General features: G+C 34.7%; 3 protein-coding genes across 4 annotated transcripts in view; 1 reads left to right on the forward strand and 2 right to left on the reverse strand.

Annotated features, from left to right (window-relative positions):
• Positions 1-291: 291 nt before the first annotated feature.
• Positions 292-4,127, reverse strand: LOC121328466 (zinc finger protein 474-like). Of its 2 annotated transcripts, XM_041273159.1 has the most exons (4): positions 3,505-4,127; positions 2,367-3,403; positions 1,576-1,756; positions 292-873 (listed from the first exon to the last, which is right to left on the reverse strand). In XM_041273159.1, exons 2-4 carry the CDS (start codon positions 3,324-3,326, stop codon positions 728-730), a joined length of 1,287 nt encoding a protein of 428 aa, XP_041129093.1. In that variant the 5' UTR covers positions 3,327-3,403; positions 3,505-4,127; the 3' UTR covers positions 292-727. The 2 variants fall into 2 exon arrangements, with proteins under 2 accessions (XP_041129093.1, XP_041129085.1); XM_041273151.1 differs by having other exon boundaries at positions 2,367-4,127.
• Positions 4,128-6,761: 2,634 nt separating this feature from the next.
• Positions 6,762-13,598, forward strand: LOC121302574 (protein-lysine 6-oxidase-like). The gene is made up of 7 exons (XM_041232579.1): positions 6,762-7,463; positions 7,637-7,745; positions 7,977-8,108; positions 9,231-9,387; positions 10,091-10,186; positions 10,284-10,399; positions 13,045-13,598. Exons 1-7 carry the CDS (start codon positions 6,878-6,880, stop codon positions 13,049-13,051), a joined length of 1,203 nt encoding a protein of 400 aa, XP_041088513.1. The 5' UTR covers positions 6,762-6,877; the 3' UTR covers positions 13,052-13,598.
• A 356-nt stretch (positions 13,599-13,954) lies between these two features.
• Positions 13,955-17,633, reverse strand: part of LOC121302565 (serum response factor-binding protein 1-like) — a 53,720-nt gene continuing 50,041 nt past the window's right edge. Inside the window, exons 7-8 of the mRNA XM_041232568.1 lie at positions 17,585-17,622; positions 13,955-15,826 (exon numbers count right to left, since the gene is read on the reverse strand). Of these exons, the coding sequence (XP_041088502.1) occupies positions 15,636-15,826; positions 17,585-17,622 (229 nt within the window). The 3' untranslated portion in view covers positions 13,955-15,635. The remainder of the gene's footprint in view (positions 15,827-17,584; positions 17,623-17,633) is intronic.

Raw genomic sequence — 17,633 nt, forward strand, 5'->3', positions numbered from 1 at the left:
CAATCAGGATATACATCTATCCAGTTTCTTGAACAAAACTATGAAAGCACTCATTATTTATTACAGTACTGTCACCTAAGTGGGTGAACTATTGAAGGCTGTATCTTGCCAACTGCTTCTCTTATTTTGATGTAACAACTGCATCCCTAAGCATTTGCTATAATAAGGCAAAATGTTGCCTTGGATAAAGTGGACGCCTTTATCCAAGGCAACTTACAGAAACTAGGGAGTGTGAACTATGCATCAGCTGCAGAGTCACTTACAATAACGTCTCACCTGAAAGACGGAGCACAAGGTCACACAGTGAGCCTGTGAGTGAGCTGGGATTTGAACCAGGGACCTCCTGGTTACAAGTCCTTTTCTCTAACCATATATATACCTGTTTCTAAAAATCAGTACTAATGAACTAAACACTTAACATACTGTATAAATCTTTAGGGAAAAAAACAGCCCATAAGATAAACTTCAAATGATTCAGTCAATGAAAGAATACATAAATTGTGTTGTACTGCAAAGTTAAAAAGTAAGTTGATGACATAATTGCTAACAAATGCCAAATGGGGAAAATTCTGTAAATGTTCACAGCTGTCTCACACACAAACACACACACACACACACACACAAAACTCAGAATGTGGAAGACAGTTTATGTCTTTCAGATTTTCCTTCCATCCATCTTTAATAACTACTGTGTAATTTCCCATGAAGGGTGTGTGTTAGTACCACTTTATTTTCGAGGTTTACAAGATCGCTGGTGGACAGTCAGTCTGTCTGGAAGGAAAGTCCGCCCACAGATATCACAAGGCACCAACTGGGCCTGGGCATTTTGCCAGGCTGCTTGGTTTTGTGCCTCAAGATCATAGAAGCCTGTAGCTAGAAAATGTAAATAAAAACAGTATCAGTTTTTATTGCAGACAAGGATACTGTATTCTTTGTGGAAAATATTTTTAAGTGATATCCAGTGGTTAAACACTTCAAACTTTTTTTTTTTTCAAAATCTTTTGAACTGAACTTGAAGGACCATATAAGCTTGAATGAGCTATAACTACAACTTACAAAAACAAGTTTACTTTCTACAAACACTTCAAGTTATAACTACTATATATATATATATATATATATATATATATATATATATATATATATATATATATAGGTCATCCTTTAACTACAGTCTTCATCCATATTTATACGAAACTTTTTTTCCCAGACCAGACCTTCTGGCTAGTGTGAAACTATTGAATTTAAAAAGTTTTCAAGACCTTAGAGCGAGTTGGATTTAACATCTGTCAGTTGTAGTGATTTTGTAGGAAATACTTTAGATGTTATTGAACAGCAACTGAACTGGATTGTATACTCTTAGGAAATCCAGTTGTATTAAAATTATATTATGGTACTAATTCATCATCACATACATGCAGTCATCACCAGTGTAAATTACACTGCCTGGAAATACCATGGGGGCTTGTTGAAATGAATGCTATTAAACAGCTAATAAAAAGCTACATTTATTTCTACAAAACAAAGGGTTAATTAAAAGAAAATAGAAATAAAAGTGAATTGAAATATATGTACCTGTGGCCACCATCACTTCAGGCTTTTTAGGTTCTGTTCTTTGGAGACTCTTTGGCAACTGGCTATTTTCAATGTGCCATTTTTTCAAACACTGTGGTTCATGTATACTAATAGACTTGGATCCAAATTCCCGTCCACAAATGTAGCAAACAACAGTTGCTGGCCGCCTCACTATTGCTGGCTTTAAAAAAAAAATAATGCATTTGATTAGAAACTAAAGCTCTGTGACACAACATCCTCAGTTGTATCCATATTTTCAAATTAGTGAGTTGGTTATACGTAACTGTCTAAATTGAATGAAAACATTGTTTTTAAAGAAATGATCAGCCATTACCATGTATGATCAGCAATCTACTGCCCTGCGACCCTAAAAATGAACAGTACATAAAGGATACATAGACTATTTGCTGTCCCTATGGTACCACAGCTACCCCTGGTGGTTAAATTTTAAGTAGGCTATGGTTCCTTCAGGCCCTTGAACACATAATATGTTCCCTATCTGCCTTTTAAGGTCTGAACATCCTGGTCAAAATAAGTGAACAATAAGACCCAATAGAAGTGTAGGAATGGTCAGAGCAGTCCACAAGCATATTGTGATGAACTAATTACTAACTTTTCAAAATAATATGTACCACAGTTCCATGATTTGCAGTACAATCAACTTTGCTGCTACCAGAAAAGAAATAATAGTTTTTGAATGCAAAAACACAGATAAAGAGACAGAAGCAACAAACACAGTCCACCCCTTTCCCAACAAATAATTGTAAGTATGAAGTAGAACCCATCTATACCTTCTCAGCTGGTCTGGAGGAGGTTTCATTATTTTGTTTCTTGATGGTACCCTGATTATTCTGACATGTCACCTCATTAGTGAGGGAGACTGTCTTGACACTGAGACCAGTAGTTTTATTCTTACAGCTCTTCTGGTGGACAAGGAGCCTGTCAGATGCAAAGGTGCGGCCACAGTTAGAGCAGGGTAGAAGCTGATCCTTGTAGCTCTGGTAAGCAGCCTCATTTTGTTTTTCCCTTGTGGCCCCCCCTGCTTGAATGGCTTGTGGTTTTTGTGGGAGAGGCCTGCGAAGTTTCTTTGATAACTTGTCATTTTCAATCTTCCATTTTTCCAGGCATTTTGGTTCGTGGATTGGAAGCGATTGTGTCCCAAATTCCCTTCCACAGATGTAACAAAGTAAAGTTCGGGGTTTGGGTTGTGCTTTTTGAGATGAGTTTGAAATGCTTTCGGACAAAGTTTCCTGGGTGGTACTAGTTTTAGAGGGTCCCAGGGCACCTGGCTTTGGTTTACAGCTCCTTTGATGAACAGGAAGGCGATCAGGCAGAAACCTGCGGCCACAGTTTTCACAGGGAAGAAGCTGAGCTTTTGAACTTTGCCATGCTGCTTTGTTCATAGCCTCAACATCATATGCACTGCCACCAGACAGGGTTTCAGGTTTCTGAGGTGCTGGTCTCCTTTGATGCCTTGGCAATTTCTCATTTTCAATATGCCATTTCTCCAGGCACTTTGGCTCATGGATGTCAATTGACTTTGAGCCAAATTCCCTTCCACATATATAACAGACCCTAAAGGCTGGCCTTTTTGGGGGTATCACTGGATGGTTGAGATTGTTTTCAGACATGGTCGATTCACTTGATTTCCTGATTAACACTGCAGTAGTGGGTCTTGCTAGTCTCTTTTGTTTACCAATGTCGATTGCCTTAGCACCTTCTTTAGGTTGTAAAGTGGAGTCTCCTAACATATGTAATTGATATTTTCTTTAGGAAGTGTTCAGGTGCTTTGACTATGGATTCAGAGAGGCTCTTCAGGTTTAGTTGCCTGCAAAATGCATACATCACAGGCCAGATCAGCCAAAGTATATTTACTAATATAAAAAAAAGAAAAAATAGCAAACAAAAATGTAATTTCAAGCTACTTACTCTTTCAAGGGTTTTTTAGGAAATCTGAATAACTGCTCTGTGAATTATCTTTCTAAAATGAGGTGGCAAAGCAACTCTGCTTATTATCAAATACATCTTTCAAATATACAAATACAATAACTGTCTTTGAACACTGGTTATCGTTCAATAATGGATCCTAGGTCTTTTCCAATAGCTAGTAATGTTATGGGAATGTGTTTCATCAGGGGGCAATAACAAGTCTTTTTTTTTTTTTTTTTTTAAGGATACAACACTTCCAGATTTGCCATTTCTTGATATTCAGCTTAATTGTAATTCAACTAAACACATTTTTGTCAGTTTCGTTTTCCAAAACGAGTCAAATGTAAACAAATTGTAGGTTCATGTAACTACAATGAGGGATCTAACTTCACCTCCACTTATAGGTCTTCAGCCCCGCTACTGCGTCTAAATAAAGCATGAAACATAAATACATAGACAGTGCATTGACTTACATTATAACAACTGTAATTGCACATTGAAACAAAGAAGCACATGTATACATACAAAGGAAAAGATACTGTAACTTTTTCAAATTGAATTTACAATTGTGTCTGCTGAACAGACGGTTCATTTATCACAACGCTTTGCAATGCTTTGTTTTATGATTCATGTATTCAGATATCCTGCTTTAGAACACACACACACACACATTCACACATTCACACAGAAGTTATGCCTACCTGTTTAATCTTTTACATCTGTTTGAATTAAAACAATATATATATATATATATATATATATATATATATATATATATATATATATATATATATATATATATATATATATATATATATATATTACACGAAAAGTAAAAGAGATCCTTCAAGTACAATCTGCTGTCGCACAGACTGTCCCAATGTTAGAGCTACGTCATGGCAACACAGATTATCCTTGGATTTCAAGGCGTTATCTTCAGTGTCTCGTAGCAACCGTCAACAAACTGACGAAAACTTGTTTTTGGATGCAGGCAGGAAGACCCAACAGTAGGTGATTTTAAAAAATCACAGTGCGCTTGCTGAAAATTACTTTCTAAAACTTAAATGGCACAACAATAAATAAATAAATAATCCCGATTTTATGTGAAACTTCATTGCTACCTCCATGACCAATACATTTCTTCTACCTTGTGATTACGATGTCTGTAAATACCCATAACAAAGCTATCAAAGTTTCATTAGCGTTCTCTTGGTTACTGTAAGTGTTTGGAACAATAGGAGTATAAAATACAGAAATAAGTATTAAAAAAACAAACGAGTTGAAAGAAATATTATTTTAGTTAATCAGTTACTGGGTGATTATTGGATTACTCTTTCAAATGCTAGATTTATGAAGAAATAAACCTTTCCTGTTAGGGAAAATTAAAATTAATTACATCAGACTAACTCTGTATAGATAATCCAGGCAAATACAAATAGGTCGTTTAAAAATGATCAACCATCGCTAATATATTTAATATTGTGTACTCTGGTTAAGCGATTCCAAGAGACGTGGTAAATTGTCTAGCGACATCTAGCGACCTTGTGTGGTTTCTCTAGCGACTTCCTGCTTTGTGGAGTTGGCAACATTGTGAAAGGGGCGGTATCGCTGGAAAGCTTAAGCTCAGCTTCCTCCCCACCCCACCCCTCCTAATACAAGTCGTCTAGATAAAATAATAATAATAATAATAATAATAATAATAATAATAATAATAATGGTTTGTGGCTTTTTCCACAATGCGACACTGACTTCCACTATACAGTGTGCGATAAAACCTACAATAAGAAAACACAAGGGGGCGCCATAGGCACAAGCAACGTGCATCTCTCGCGTATTTGTTAGATAGGTATAGTCTTAATGTTTTTAACTGGCTCTTAAATCCCAGAAGTCTTGTTACTGTATTTCAATTAGCAGCATCTCAAATGAATAGCAGGAAACTCACAAGTGTTTGGCCAATAAGATTGCCTTAGATGGCATAAATCACTTTGGTTGCATTATGACTAGACTCGGCATCAAGGGGGTGTTAAAATAATTCCGAAATTGCACACGTTACTATCAAATGCGCAAGCCTGCAGTTAGAGTATACATTTTAACCACAAATAATACCTCTCTACAAGAGGGTGGTAAAACAGATTATGAAACGAAGAACGATTATTAATTATATAGATCATTAACAGTTTATATTACAGTTTTACCCATACAATCATGCATTTAAGGTAAGGATGTGTTGAAAAGAATATACTGTATTTGTTTAAACTCAGTTTCCACTTTCAGAAAATAAAATTATACATTGCAAATGTTTTTATTTTTATTTTTTACGTCTATATTTGTCCTATGAAAACACCACACACACACACACACACACACGCACACACAGAAAGATTGAGTAAACCGGTGGAAAAATTGAAGTTGTATTCTTGTTCGGACAATCTGTTAAACCACTACTTTAAAATGACAAGGCAAAATAAACACATCTGGTGTTAAACATTAAGCTGTTCTAGTTTATTTTTTAAATTAGCTGTTAAATATTGAATACTGTCTTTTGAGAAATATGACACACTGTGTGAAAGTCATTTGAAGGGATTTATCAACACATTGTTTTGCGACGGCGTTCATTTGATAAGATTACCAAATTGAGAATCCAATACGTTCTGGGATTTGGTCTTACTCTTTCTAGCATGTTTTAGGCAAACCTAACCCATACTAGAATTGTGCTTAAGGTTTGCACCATTCTAGAATGGATTGAACAGTCTGTTAATTCTTATTTGATTCAGGATGACTGATACATGTGATTTGCTGGTCACAAGAAATGCAATTCAGTTTTAGCCTCTCGTATTTCAATGCTGTATAGTATTAGGTTCCCTTCTCTTTAAAGAGCGGTAGTTAACACAGACCAGAAAGGGCGTTTTCTAATAAAGAAAGAAAAAAAAAAGATCTGCGGCTCTGTCAGACTTCACGTTTTCAGTCTATTACGTGAACAGAATAGGAGCATGCCCGCCAGAACAGAGCTTGTATAATTTTGCAACGGTGCCAGAAACTTTAAAAAAATCAAATTCCTCCTCCTCCCTTCACTCCAGACACCAGCGAGCAAGAGGAAGATGTGAGCGCGAGCTTGCTCATCTGCATTTTTTTTTACAAGACTTTTTTTTTTTTTTCTTTTTTTTTTTAAACTTCAAAATTCCCTGTATAGCTCGGGTGCAGTTTTCTACAAAAATACGATTTTAAGAAATGCAGTATATTTATATATATATATATATATATATATATATTTTTTTTTTAAATAACAAATAATTATTTTAACTGAGGCTATAAAAGCTAGTTTTATATTTTCTATTAGGCAAGTTTCCTCACTTAAACTTTGTTTGACTCGAAAATGAAGACACTCTTTTTAAACTCGATCATTTATAGATGCATCCTCTTTTGTTATTTGACTTGCATTTTACAAGTTGTTTATTGCCAACAACAGCAGCTCCACACCAAGCAAGGAAATGTCCCGTCGACAGGAAGGTTTAGGCAGAAAATTCAGTGGCAGAGTAACGGCAGAGTCTTCCATTTGCTAAGCCACGGATCCGAATACCAGCCAGCGAGAAGGAGAGAACCCAACGCCAATCTTCCACCTCCAAACCCTATTATCATACTAAGTAACACTAACCACACAGCGGGCACCGAGCACTCGAGAACCTCAAACAATGCACGCAGGCGAAATCATTCTGGCAGAAGACCAGGAGCAGCATACTGGTTCCAGGCTGGTTTCAATGGTACTGGACAGGACAATGGTACTGTAGAGACGAATCCCACACCACTAAGCAATCTAAGGCTAGAGGATAGAATGGTTGGGGATGATCCCTACAACCCTTACAAATCTTCAGATGACAATCCTAACTATAATTACTACGATATATATGAAAGACCCCGACCAAGACAAAGACCAGGGTATGGGACAGGGTATCACCAGTATGGTAAGTATTATATTCAGCATCTGATCAAAACATGTAATAAAGTACACCGTCGATCCGTGAGAAAATATGATGTTTCACTGTTTAATTTGTAATATTAAATCCTTCAAAAACAAGTCACGGATATGTGGTTCTTTCAAAGGTTTAACATCCATTGTGAAATGAATCATCCACAGGTCTCCCAGATTTGGTGCCAGACCCCTACTATATACAAGCCTCTACATATATACAGAAAATGTCAATGTACAACCTGAGATGTGCAGCAGAGGAAAATTGCCTTTCAAGGTATATATAACCTTCAGGGAGCTTTGGAACAGTGTTTCAACTTTCTGTGATTGCAGTGCTCAGAAGTAAACTGAACCTTTGGTTTTACCTAACGTCAACCACTGGCTATTTTGGCTGTTGCTGGTGCTAAAAGCTATATATTTGAAGTTTCAAATATAAAATAATAATAATAATAATAATAATAATAAATAATAATAATAATAATAAATGTATCCCTTCTGTGATTGACAGTTCAGCTTACTCTGTAAGAGACTATGATACTCGGGTGCTGTTGAGGTTTCCCCAGAGAGTGAAGAACCAAGGAACAGCAGACTTCATGCCAAGTAGACCACGCTATGCATGGGAATGGCACAGCTGTCATCAGTAAGTTAAATACATTCTGTATTTCTGCAATTACTTTGGCTGTAAGATAATGCACTACTTTCTTTGGCCACCTCTCTCTATGGAATGCAGTCATAAAACCAACTGGGGGAAACATCTGGGACACTTGATATGGGTAATATCCACATACCTTTAACTCATATGCTATTTAAAAAAACAAAACAAAAAAAGTTTTGTTCATAAGTTGTTTCATTGTTTTAATAAAACGTTACTAACCTGTTGTTGGCTTCTTTCCCAACAATCTAGAACAGTAAGCCTTTTTTTTTTTTTTAAAGATATTTAGAAATAAAAAGTGAAACTCATGAATTAAAGCTTCGTGAATAGGGCAAATACATTTTTAAAAAAAGAGCAAAACCATTAACCATGGTATCCTTTTAGAAAAACATACTTGTTTATAATTTGAAGAGCACATCAGTGGTGCCTGGCAACACGTTTATGCTATAAGTGATTATTTGTTTCCACCTTACTGACAGATTGCAATATTATTATTGAAATGATAAAGTCATTGCTAAGCTATGAAGTGCATCAGCTTGTTTAGAGCCTTGGACGTGGCATTCAGTGAATAGCTACTGCACAGCCCAGTCCTCAGAATACTGTATGTGAACAGACTGTTTTAGTAGTTTAAAAAGCAGATTGATACCCAAACCCTCCTATCTTCATCAACAATATATAATACCACTCTACAATATTAAATATCTTATCTATATAGCACTATATTAGTGTCTCTCACAACTCACATTCTTGTTTAGCCTTTCAGTATAACAATCAATGCACCTCAAACTACAAAGCAAGTGGACTGTTAGGTATACAGCTGGGCCACTGAACTATATGATTGGCTAGTTAAGGTTTAGACCTAGTTAATTGGTAACAGCCTTTTTTTGTTACAAATGGTATAGTTCTTATAGATTTAACAAATTAAACAGAAGTATAAAACACACTGAAAACAACAAACAGCATGATAATGAATATCCTCCAGTAGTTTTGATGAAGAATACAAGAATCAATAATTTGTATGGCTTATAATAATAATAATAATAATAATAATAATAATAATAATAATAATAATAATAATAATAATAATACATCTTTGTTTATGTGTAATAGACATTACCACAGTATGGATGAATTTAGCCACTATGACTTCTTGGAAGCCAATTCACAGAGAAGAGTAGCTGAAGGACATAAAGCAAGTTTTTGCCTTGAAGACAGCTCATGTGACTATGGCTACCGTAGACGCTATGCTTGCACATCTCATACACAGGTGTGGTTTTCTGCAGACAATTGCCTATAAACATGAGATCCTTTTCTATTAATTGTTATTATTGCAACTTCCAATAGTGAACACTGATAAACTCTTTCATTGAGTCACATAATGGGAGAATGGTCAATGTAGCTCCCAGTGGATTGTGCAAGTGAAAAAAGGCGTGTCTTGTCCAGTGCTGAAGGTTTCTGTGATTTGGGCCACTGCTACTGTTTTTTGTCACAATACACTGCACACATGTGCAACCAGTCAGTGTGCTATTAAGTTAAAATGTCCTTCTTTGGTAGAATTCCTCTGAAAAGCCCAGCAACAGCTGGTCAGAAATCATGACACTTGCATTTTTCTGACTATGCTCTGACATTTAAATGTTCCACATGGAGTATTTTAAGGTGACCGATTTGACGGGTATGGTGTATTGGATTAAAATGTGATCATGCTAGGCGATGGTATGCTAATTTACACTAGTGTCGTCAGATATACCTAAGTAATAACTACGATATATGTCGTCATGTAAAACTTTTTTTTGGTGAGGGTTGGGCACAAATTTACCATTCCATCACCGCGTGAGTGTTCAAAAAAAAAAAATTGGTTTTAAAATAAGATGTATATATAAGGATTATATATATATATATATATATATATATATGTTTTTTTGTCCAGGATTTGAGTATATGTTATACACCTAAATGTTTTTTTTGTGCAGGGTTTGAGTCCAGGATGTTATGACACCTATAATGCTGACATTGACTGCCAATGGATTGATATCACAGATGTAAAGCCTGGCAACTATATACTTAAGGTCTGTGACCTTTTAATATCTAACATGGCTGTATATACTGTAACATAGTTCACTTACACAAAACTAACACCTGTTTTTTTTTTTTTTCTAATTGTAGGTTAGCGTGAATCCCAGCTACCAGGTACCAGAATCTGATTATTCAAATAACGTTGTACGATGTGACATTCGCTACACAGGTCATTACGCATATACATCAGGATGCAGACTTTCAGCGTAAGTTTTTTTTTTTATGTATTATTATTATTATTATTATTATTATTATTATTATTATTATTATTATTATTATTTCCATTTTATTAAATGTGTGTCTTTATGTTAATGCCCTATTTTAAACTCTAAAAAGGATATCATACTGTATTTTTTATTCATGTTATGGCAAAACTTAACTGACTCTGCCAATGCAGTGTATCCGTTTTGCGAGAATTTATTGAAAGAGAAAAAAAAGGCACTGAAGCCCTGTGAAATGCTACTGTCCTAATGCAGCATGTAAATGTGGACATGATTCCTGGATTATACAAGGAAATAATGTACAAGGCATAGAAACTATGAACATAGGTGAATTATGAAAGCTATGAATATTTTTTATAAAAATAAAGGAGTTTAGACTATAGATGCAATAGGCTTTGCATAAAGATAATGCGTGGATGTATTTGATGCCCATTTAATTCCATAGTAAAATTAGTATTCTATGTTTTTACAGAAGACCACTGTGGCGTAGTGGTGGGTGGTCAGATCTAATCAGTGGCAGAAATAGCAAATCCCAAACACCAAACTTCAGTTTAAAGTGCCTTGGTGCACTTGTATTCAACAAAACAAATCAAAACAGGAACAAAATGTTTAAACAAAAAACCTACAATGTCTTAAAACAAACAAAATAGAACACCCAAGCTTTGGCTATCCCATTTATGTTTTTCTCTCTCTCAACAAGCACTCTTTTGTTCCTTATATACCATGTGGCCAGGGGCCTGATTAATTGATTGAGTCCATCAATCATCCAATCGCCACCTGGCCACATTCCACACTTTTCCATTCAGACAATAACTCAATTAATCAATTAAACAATGCCATGTGGCTGTGCAAGGGTGGCCAGCTTGGTTCCAGCTTCCTTCACCAAGATGGCCACCAGACACAAAACTCTCACACACACCTGTGTACCGCCTCTGCTCTATCACATCACATATTCCAACAGGGTTATTTACTAGCCAAGATAGCAAACAAACCTATGGCGCTTTGATCAAAGTATAATACAATGAGAACATTAAACATCAACAGGGAACTCTGAAACCTTATCCAACGATGTAAGTGGCAAGCAATCAAGAGATTGAACATTCACATTGTGTGCAGCCAAAAGGGTCTCTGATGGTGGAGAAAAAGGATGGTCTGTGGGATATATTTATTTTTTTGTAAGAGGTGGCTTCTTGTTGGAATAGTATGAGATTGTTGGCAAGAAATGGTCAATGAAGTGGTAGCAAAGAAACCTAGAATGAATATCAAATTGCAGTAGACCAATTTAATTGCATTCCAGCTGTACTGACTTCATGCCAAGGTGGTTTCTGGCAGTGATCAAGATTATCAAGGCAAAAGGAGGCCCCACCAAGTACTGAAGCAATCCGTTGACTGTTTAAAAAATAAATAAAATTAAAAAATTGGAACAATTTTTGAATAATCAAAAAAGATGATCTTCAACAAGACAGAAAGTATTAAGCTATTTTGTCTATAATTAAATAATACAAGCTTACTCCTTAGTTATACTTGTTTGTTTTTTGTACACATTTGACGCAGGTTCCACATCATTTGGAAACATAACTTGTTTCCAGCAATAAGCGGCCACTGTTTACAAATACATGTCGCCAAAGTATTCGTTTGAGGAAGAGAAAAAAATAGACCTGTATACACATGACTTTCAACTGTTGTTTCCCCTTAGATCATTATTTGCTATGCTTACCAACTATTCCAGCAAAAGTGTTTTTTAAAGACTGAATGGGGAGACAGACTGGCCAAGTTTGGTCACTGAAAGTCATAGAAGCCTGCACTTCCCCACATCACACCACCACAATGAGCCTTGAGGAATCATTCAGAAGCATTTTTTTTTTTTGCTGGAACAAAATGAGAGAATCATACAGAACACACAAAATAGGATATTTAACAGGAAAGATAATAAGGATTAGGAAAATATAGACCCTTTCAAGTGTTTAAAGCTGCAGTATACAATGCTAAGTATCTCACTGGCATTTTCATTAATAATGCAGCATCATCCAGAGCTTAGTGTCACATAACTCAGCTGCCTTGCTTCAGGATAAATAGCATTCCATCTTGACATCAAACACTAACTCATCAGTTTTACACTATAAAATGTGAAAATTGATTTAAATTATAGAGGAAAAGACTCCTAATATATCTGCAAATCTGAAGTGTCTGCTGTATGCATTACAGGGAATGCAGTGGCACTCACAGTCATATTGTAGCTTTTTAAAGCTTTTTCCAATCTTTTAAAATTATATATATTAAAAAATAAATAAAAATCCTGTAAACACTTTTACCAGAGAAACTAGATTACTTGTAGAATCTTGGGGATTTCAGGCTTTGTATTTCGCTGACCCTGAGATTAATGCTGCAGAAATACGTAAGTAACATTTATAAATATTTTCATTTTCTAATGTTGGGAAATCTATGAAGCCTGATGTCTTACTTTAAACACAGCATTGTAAAAACACCTTAAATGGCTCTGTAATACATTTTAGTTGCGTAACATCTCAAAATTAATAGTGCCTTCCTTTGTAATTTGGGATTTTTGTCCTTAAAATGTGATAATGACGAGCTATGATTTGTTGAGTAAACAACTTCTTATTTCTTTTCAGGTACTAATTTACTACAGATGTGGATCTGGGCCCAAAGAGTGAAATGAAAATCTAAACTGCCTTAAGATATTTTCAGAATGCCAGGATACGTACCTTCTTTAACTGCATAAGGACTGCTTTTTGTAACAAAACACTATAACGGGATTTTAAGCTACTGCAGTAAAATGAGTATTTATAGTTTAAACAGATTAGACTTTAGGTATTGTAGAGTTGGGTGAAAACACAAAGAAAAAAAAAATCTGGACATAAACAAAATTTAGAAGACAATACAGCATTGGGATATTTGCAAAATAATGTTTTTTTTTTTTTTTTACATGTTAAAGCATTCATTGTAAAACGTAAGTCTAAATAACCAAAGCTGACCAAAGTGTACTCAGATTTTAAATTGACTAGCATTTTTTTGTTACGCAGCACTGGCTCAATTAAGAGTACATACTTGACATGCACAGAATAATGGTTATTTAAAACATACTATTTGTGCAGTTTAATGGGATCAGAACACCACTTTAACAGACATAAGACCACTTTCATACTGCCTTTACTGAAGGTTTTTTTTTTTTTTTAAGCAGCAAATATAATGATCAATGTCTTGTTAAAACAACAAACTGCCTGTATCAGAAACATATTTATGTGATTATTCACTCAATATACAAATGTAATGTGAGGTCATCTGTATAGGACCACACACTAAGGTTTCACATCCTGATGCAAAATACCAGAAATGTTTTTTGGACAAGTTCCAGTCTGTAAACTATGTAGTCCACGTATGCAGGAATACGCAGTGGCTACGTCTAGTCTTGCAATAAACGCTCTTTTAAAGTGTCTTACTGTTAAGTAAAAACAAGTGCTAATTTATTAGCCTACTTGGAACTTGATTTCAATTTTCTTTGTAACTAGTGTGCAGGTAAAAGTTAAATGCCACTAAATGTTGCAGCTTTGTAGATAAAATACTTATTTCCTTGTTTTTCTAGCATTTAAAAAAAAAAAAAAAAGAACATTTATTACCCGATTGCTATATAACTCCTGTATGGCATTTACAAATAGTAGCTTTGTATTCTTATTGCCCTTTCATATTCTTACTTTACATTTCTGTATCTTTAATGGAAAATGTACTTGAATAAATGGTGGTGCTCAATGTACCTTCTCTCTCGTGTCTTACATTGGGGTAGCATATACATTGCTACTCTGGATCCATACTATAGATAGAATATTGTGTCCTTTCAATTTGGAACTTTAAGCATTTGCTGACAGTATGAGCACTTATTTAATTCATTTACATGACTAAAAAAAATCAAGACTGTACCTGGAGGGCTTGCCCTGGGTTATTCATACAGTGTATAGCTGTATGAAAATAACTTCTGACTTAGTTATTTTCCTTTGCATTCTTCTTACTTCCATTCATTGTCTGTGACTTTTCAGTTTTTAAAACTTGTAAAAAAAAATTAAAAAACTGATCACACCATGTAGGGAGATAGAGCACATGTTCTTACACTACCTGGATACTGTGACTATCAGACCCAGTGTTTGCAATGAATCAATACCTGAAATGCATTAACCTTTTAAAAATAACCTGTATTTTTCTTTTTGAAAGCTGAGATCAGATAATACTGAATTATTATCTTTATATATGAAACACACCTACAACCACCATGAATCCGGCTTCTTGTTAGACACAAAGAATACATGGAAAAATATTGTCCGAGCCACTTAAAAAACAATTTTATTACATAATTTTGTGAGCGCCTGAAAAATAAATGTTGGAAAAGAGCAAGCCTAGATATAATCTAGTATATGTCCATGACGACAAATGTGCTAGTCAAATGTTTCATTCTTCAGACCCAACACACAAACAGTTAACAATCTTTATCTTTAACATTTACTCTGTCTTAAATGCATTTTACATTTCCTGCTATATTTAAGCATGCAAACTGAAGCTGAAGCTGGTAGATCACATTAATCATCTATGTATGTAAATATGCTATACACGGAAAGCAATACTCAGATATCCTCTGAGACTAAGCATTTTATAAGATGGCATATGGGACTTGCACTGCCATGCATTCCATTATAGCCCCAGGTGCTTACAAATGTGATGAACTTAGCTGCTTATAATATTGAGAAATGTACAGTGTGTCCCATAAGTCAGGTATCATAGGCATTATTATTAACACTGGCTGTCTCTAGTTCTTTCAGGTGTGAAAGGTGTTCTTGTTGGAGCATTATATATCAGATATAGGTACTATGAAACATCCTCAAATAACATGCATGTCAACAATAGCACACACACAACCAAAAAGAATAAGAGAAAACTACATATCTTCATTAAATTGCAGCATAAACCTTAAAACAGTAATGGCTCACAAGACAAGGTACAACATACAAAGAATGATAACTCATCAAATTCTAAATAATTTAGGATTTGTGTAGAACTTAGTGTCTAAAAGGTTGAGCAAAGTAATACATATGTACAGAAACAAAAATGCTGGTGCTCCAAGAGATTTCTATTTAAAACACTGAAAACTTGCGTTATTTGCACTTTGCATGTCATTTTGGATTACTCTGCCCAGTTCTAGTGAAGTTATACACAAAAATTAGTTGTCGTCGTCAAACTTGATCCTTTTTCCCTGGAATGCTGTGATTTGGGCCTGCTGTTCTTTCCGTCTTCTGCTTGCCTCCCATGACGGATGAAGAGATTGTTGCACGTGTGGAACTTTACTTGTGAACTGCCGACTGGCAGCAGCACGAGGCAGTTGCTTCTTAAACTGGGGTCTGTTTAACTCAGCTGTAGAAACAAAAGTTTAGTTGGTGCAATGAATGTAGTCATTTCTCAAATGCAGGTAACACTAGACTAGAAAGTAAAGTAAACATACTTTTATTTTTATTGATTATGCAGTTATGGATGAGTCTGCACAAAACAAACAAAAAAATGTCTCCAGTTGCAATATTATAGAGATAAAAAAATAATTCCACAAAGCAGTATTTTAGGAACATACACTAAATAAATAAATGGCACCCTGTATTTTGTCTATGCAAGAAACTAGAAGGTGTGACAATAGTTTTGTGTGTTATGTGTTTAAAGGTTATCCAAGTGTTGAATCTTTAGAATTTTGCTTAACCGTTTAAAAAATATAGAAGTGTATGTAAAGTTTCTGACTTTAAGTTATTTGCTGCAGGGGACACTTTGTAGTTAATTCGTTTTCATTTATGTCATTTTTGTTTTTCTTTCTATTTTTTTTTTTTTTTTTTTAAATGGCCACAAATGTATTTATACGTTTCCAAAAACACTGCCCTATGTTAAATAATAAACATAATGGTTTATTAGAAAAAAGTCTATTCTCTATTTTCATATGTAAAATTGAACTCAAAATCAACATAGCTCTTAAATATTAGATTAGAAAATTCTCTTCAATTGTTACCACATTTTTTTAAAATTTTGTTTATATACACCATGCAAATCTTTTACTGCATTGTAATCTTTAAAACTATTAATGCACTCTGTGCATACTGCAAGGGTTACAGGAAGAAGCTTATGTGCTATATAATTAAGTACTTTAAGTAATATTACAAACACCTGTTATCTATCCTCCTATAATGTGCCATTCAATAAGCAAAAAAACTAAACACCCCCCCCCACCCCCTCCTTTTTTTTTTTTTTTTTTTTTAAATGATTGCCTTTTAAAAATGACATACAATATTTCAATTGTGACTATCAGGGATCCTAGTTTTCCGCAATAAAAAAAAAAAAAAAAAATACAAATCTGCGTTATTCTGCAATTAAAATAAAAAGGCCAAAGTTCCCCCTTAAACATTGTAAGAGATACCCACTGTATAACTGAATAACAGTTAACACAGAAAGCATTTATTGTACACTTTCAAATCCTAGGGAAGTTACAAGCTCACCAGTGCCATCAATCAATAAAATAAACAAACTTACCATTTTACTTTAAACATTACAAATACTTCTGTGTAGTAGTAGTAATAATAATAATAATAATAATAATAATAATAATAATAATAATAATAATAATAATAATAATAATGGTTAATCTCCGAGGTAGTCTTTGTCATCCTGATGGCTATTGTTAAAATAGAGCTGGACTCATTGACCCGATCTTTAGGGATGAATTTGACCGTTTTCGGCAACTGTAAACAGCTTGTTCAGTATCCAGCGTTATTAAAGACTACTGAAGCAAACCGCAGGCACGTTCCAACGTGACTGTACGTCTTGTTCAACCTGACCTCTGCACTGGAAGCAGTTTTACTGGACTAGTATGTTTACATAAATTGATGATTAAATATGGTAATTGTATTGACTTGGTTATCAAACTAACAAAAAAAGCCTTGCATGTATTTTGACCCTCTAAGTGTAAAACTAAAAAACCTCCCACAGCGTATAAAATCAGTGTTTTTTGGCATTATACCACAGCAAACTGATTCCTAGGATCCCTTGTGCTAATATTGATTTATTTTATTTTATTTTATTGAAAGTCTCAGAAAAATAAAGTTTTATTGTGGTTTAACATGTGTAAGCTTAACATACCTGACCCCTTGTTCACTTGAGGCTTTCCTTGAAACTTCCTGGAAAACAA

Source organism: Polyodon spathula, chromosome 2 (genome assembly GCF_017654505.1).
Source record: "Polyodon spathula isolate WHYD16114869_AA chromosome 2, ASM1765450v1, whole genome shotgun sequence".
Lineage (NCBI taxonomy): Eukaryota > Metazoa > Chordata > Actinopteri > Acipenseriformes > Polyodontidae > Polyodon > Polyodon spathula.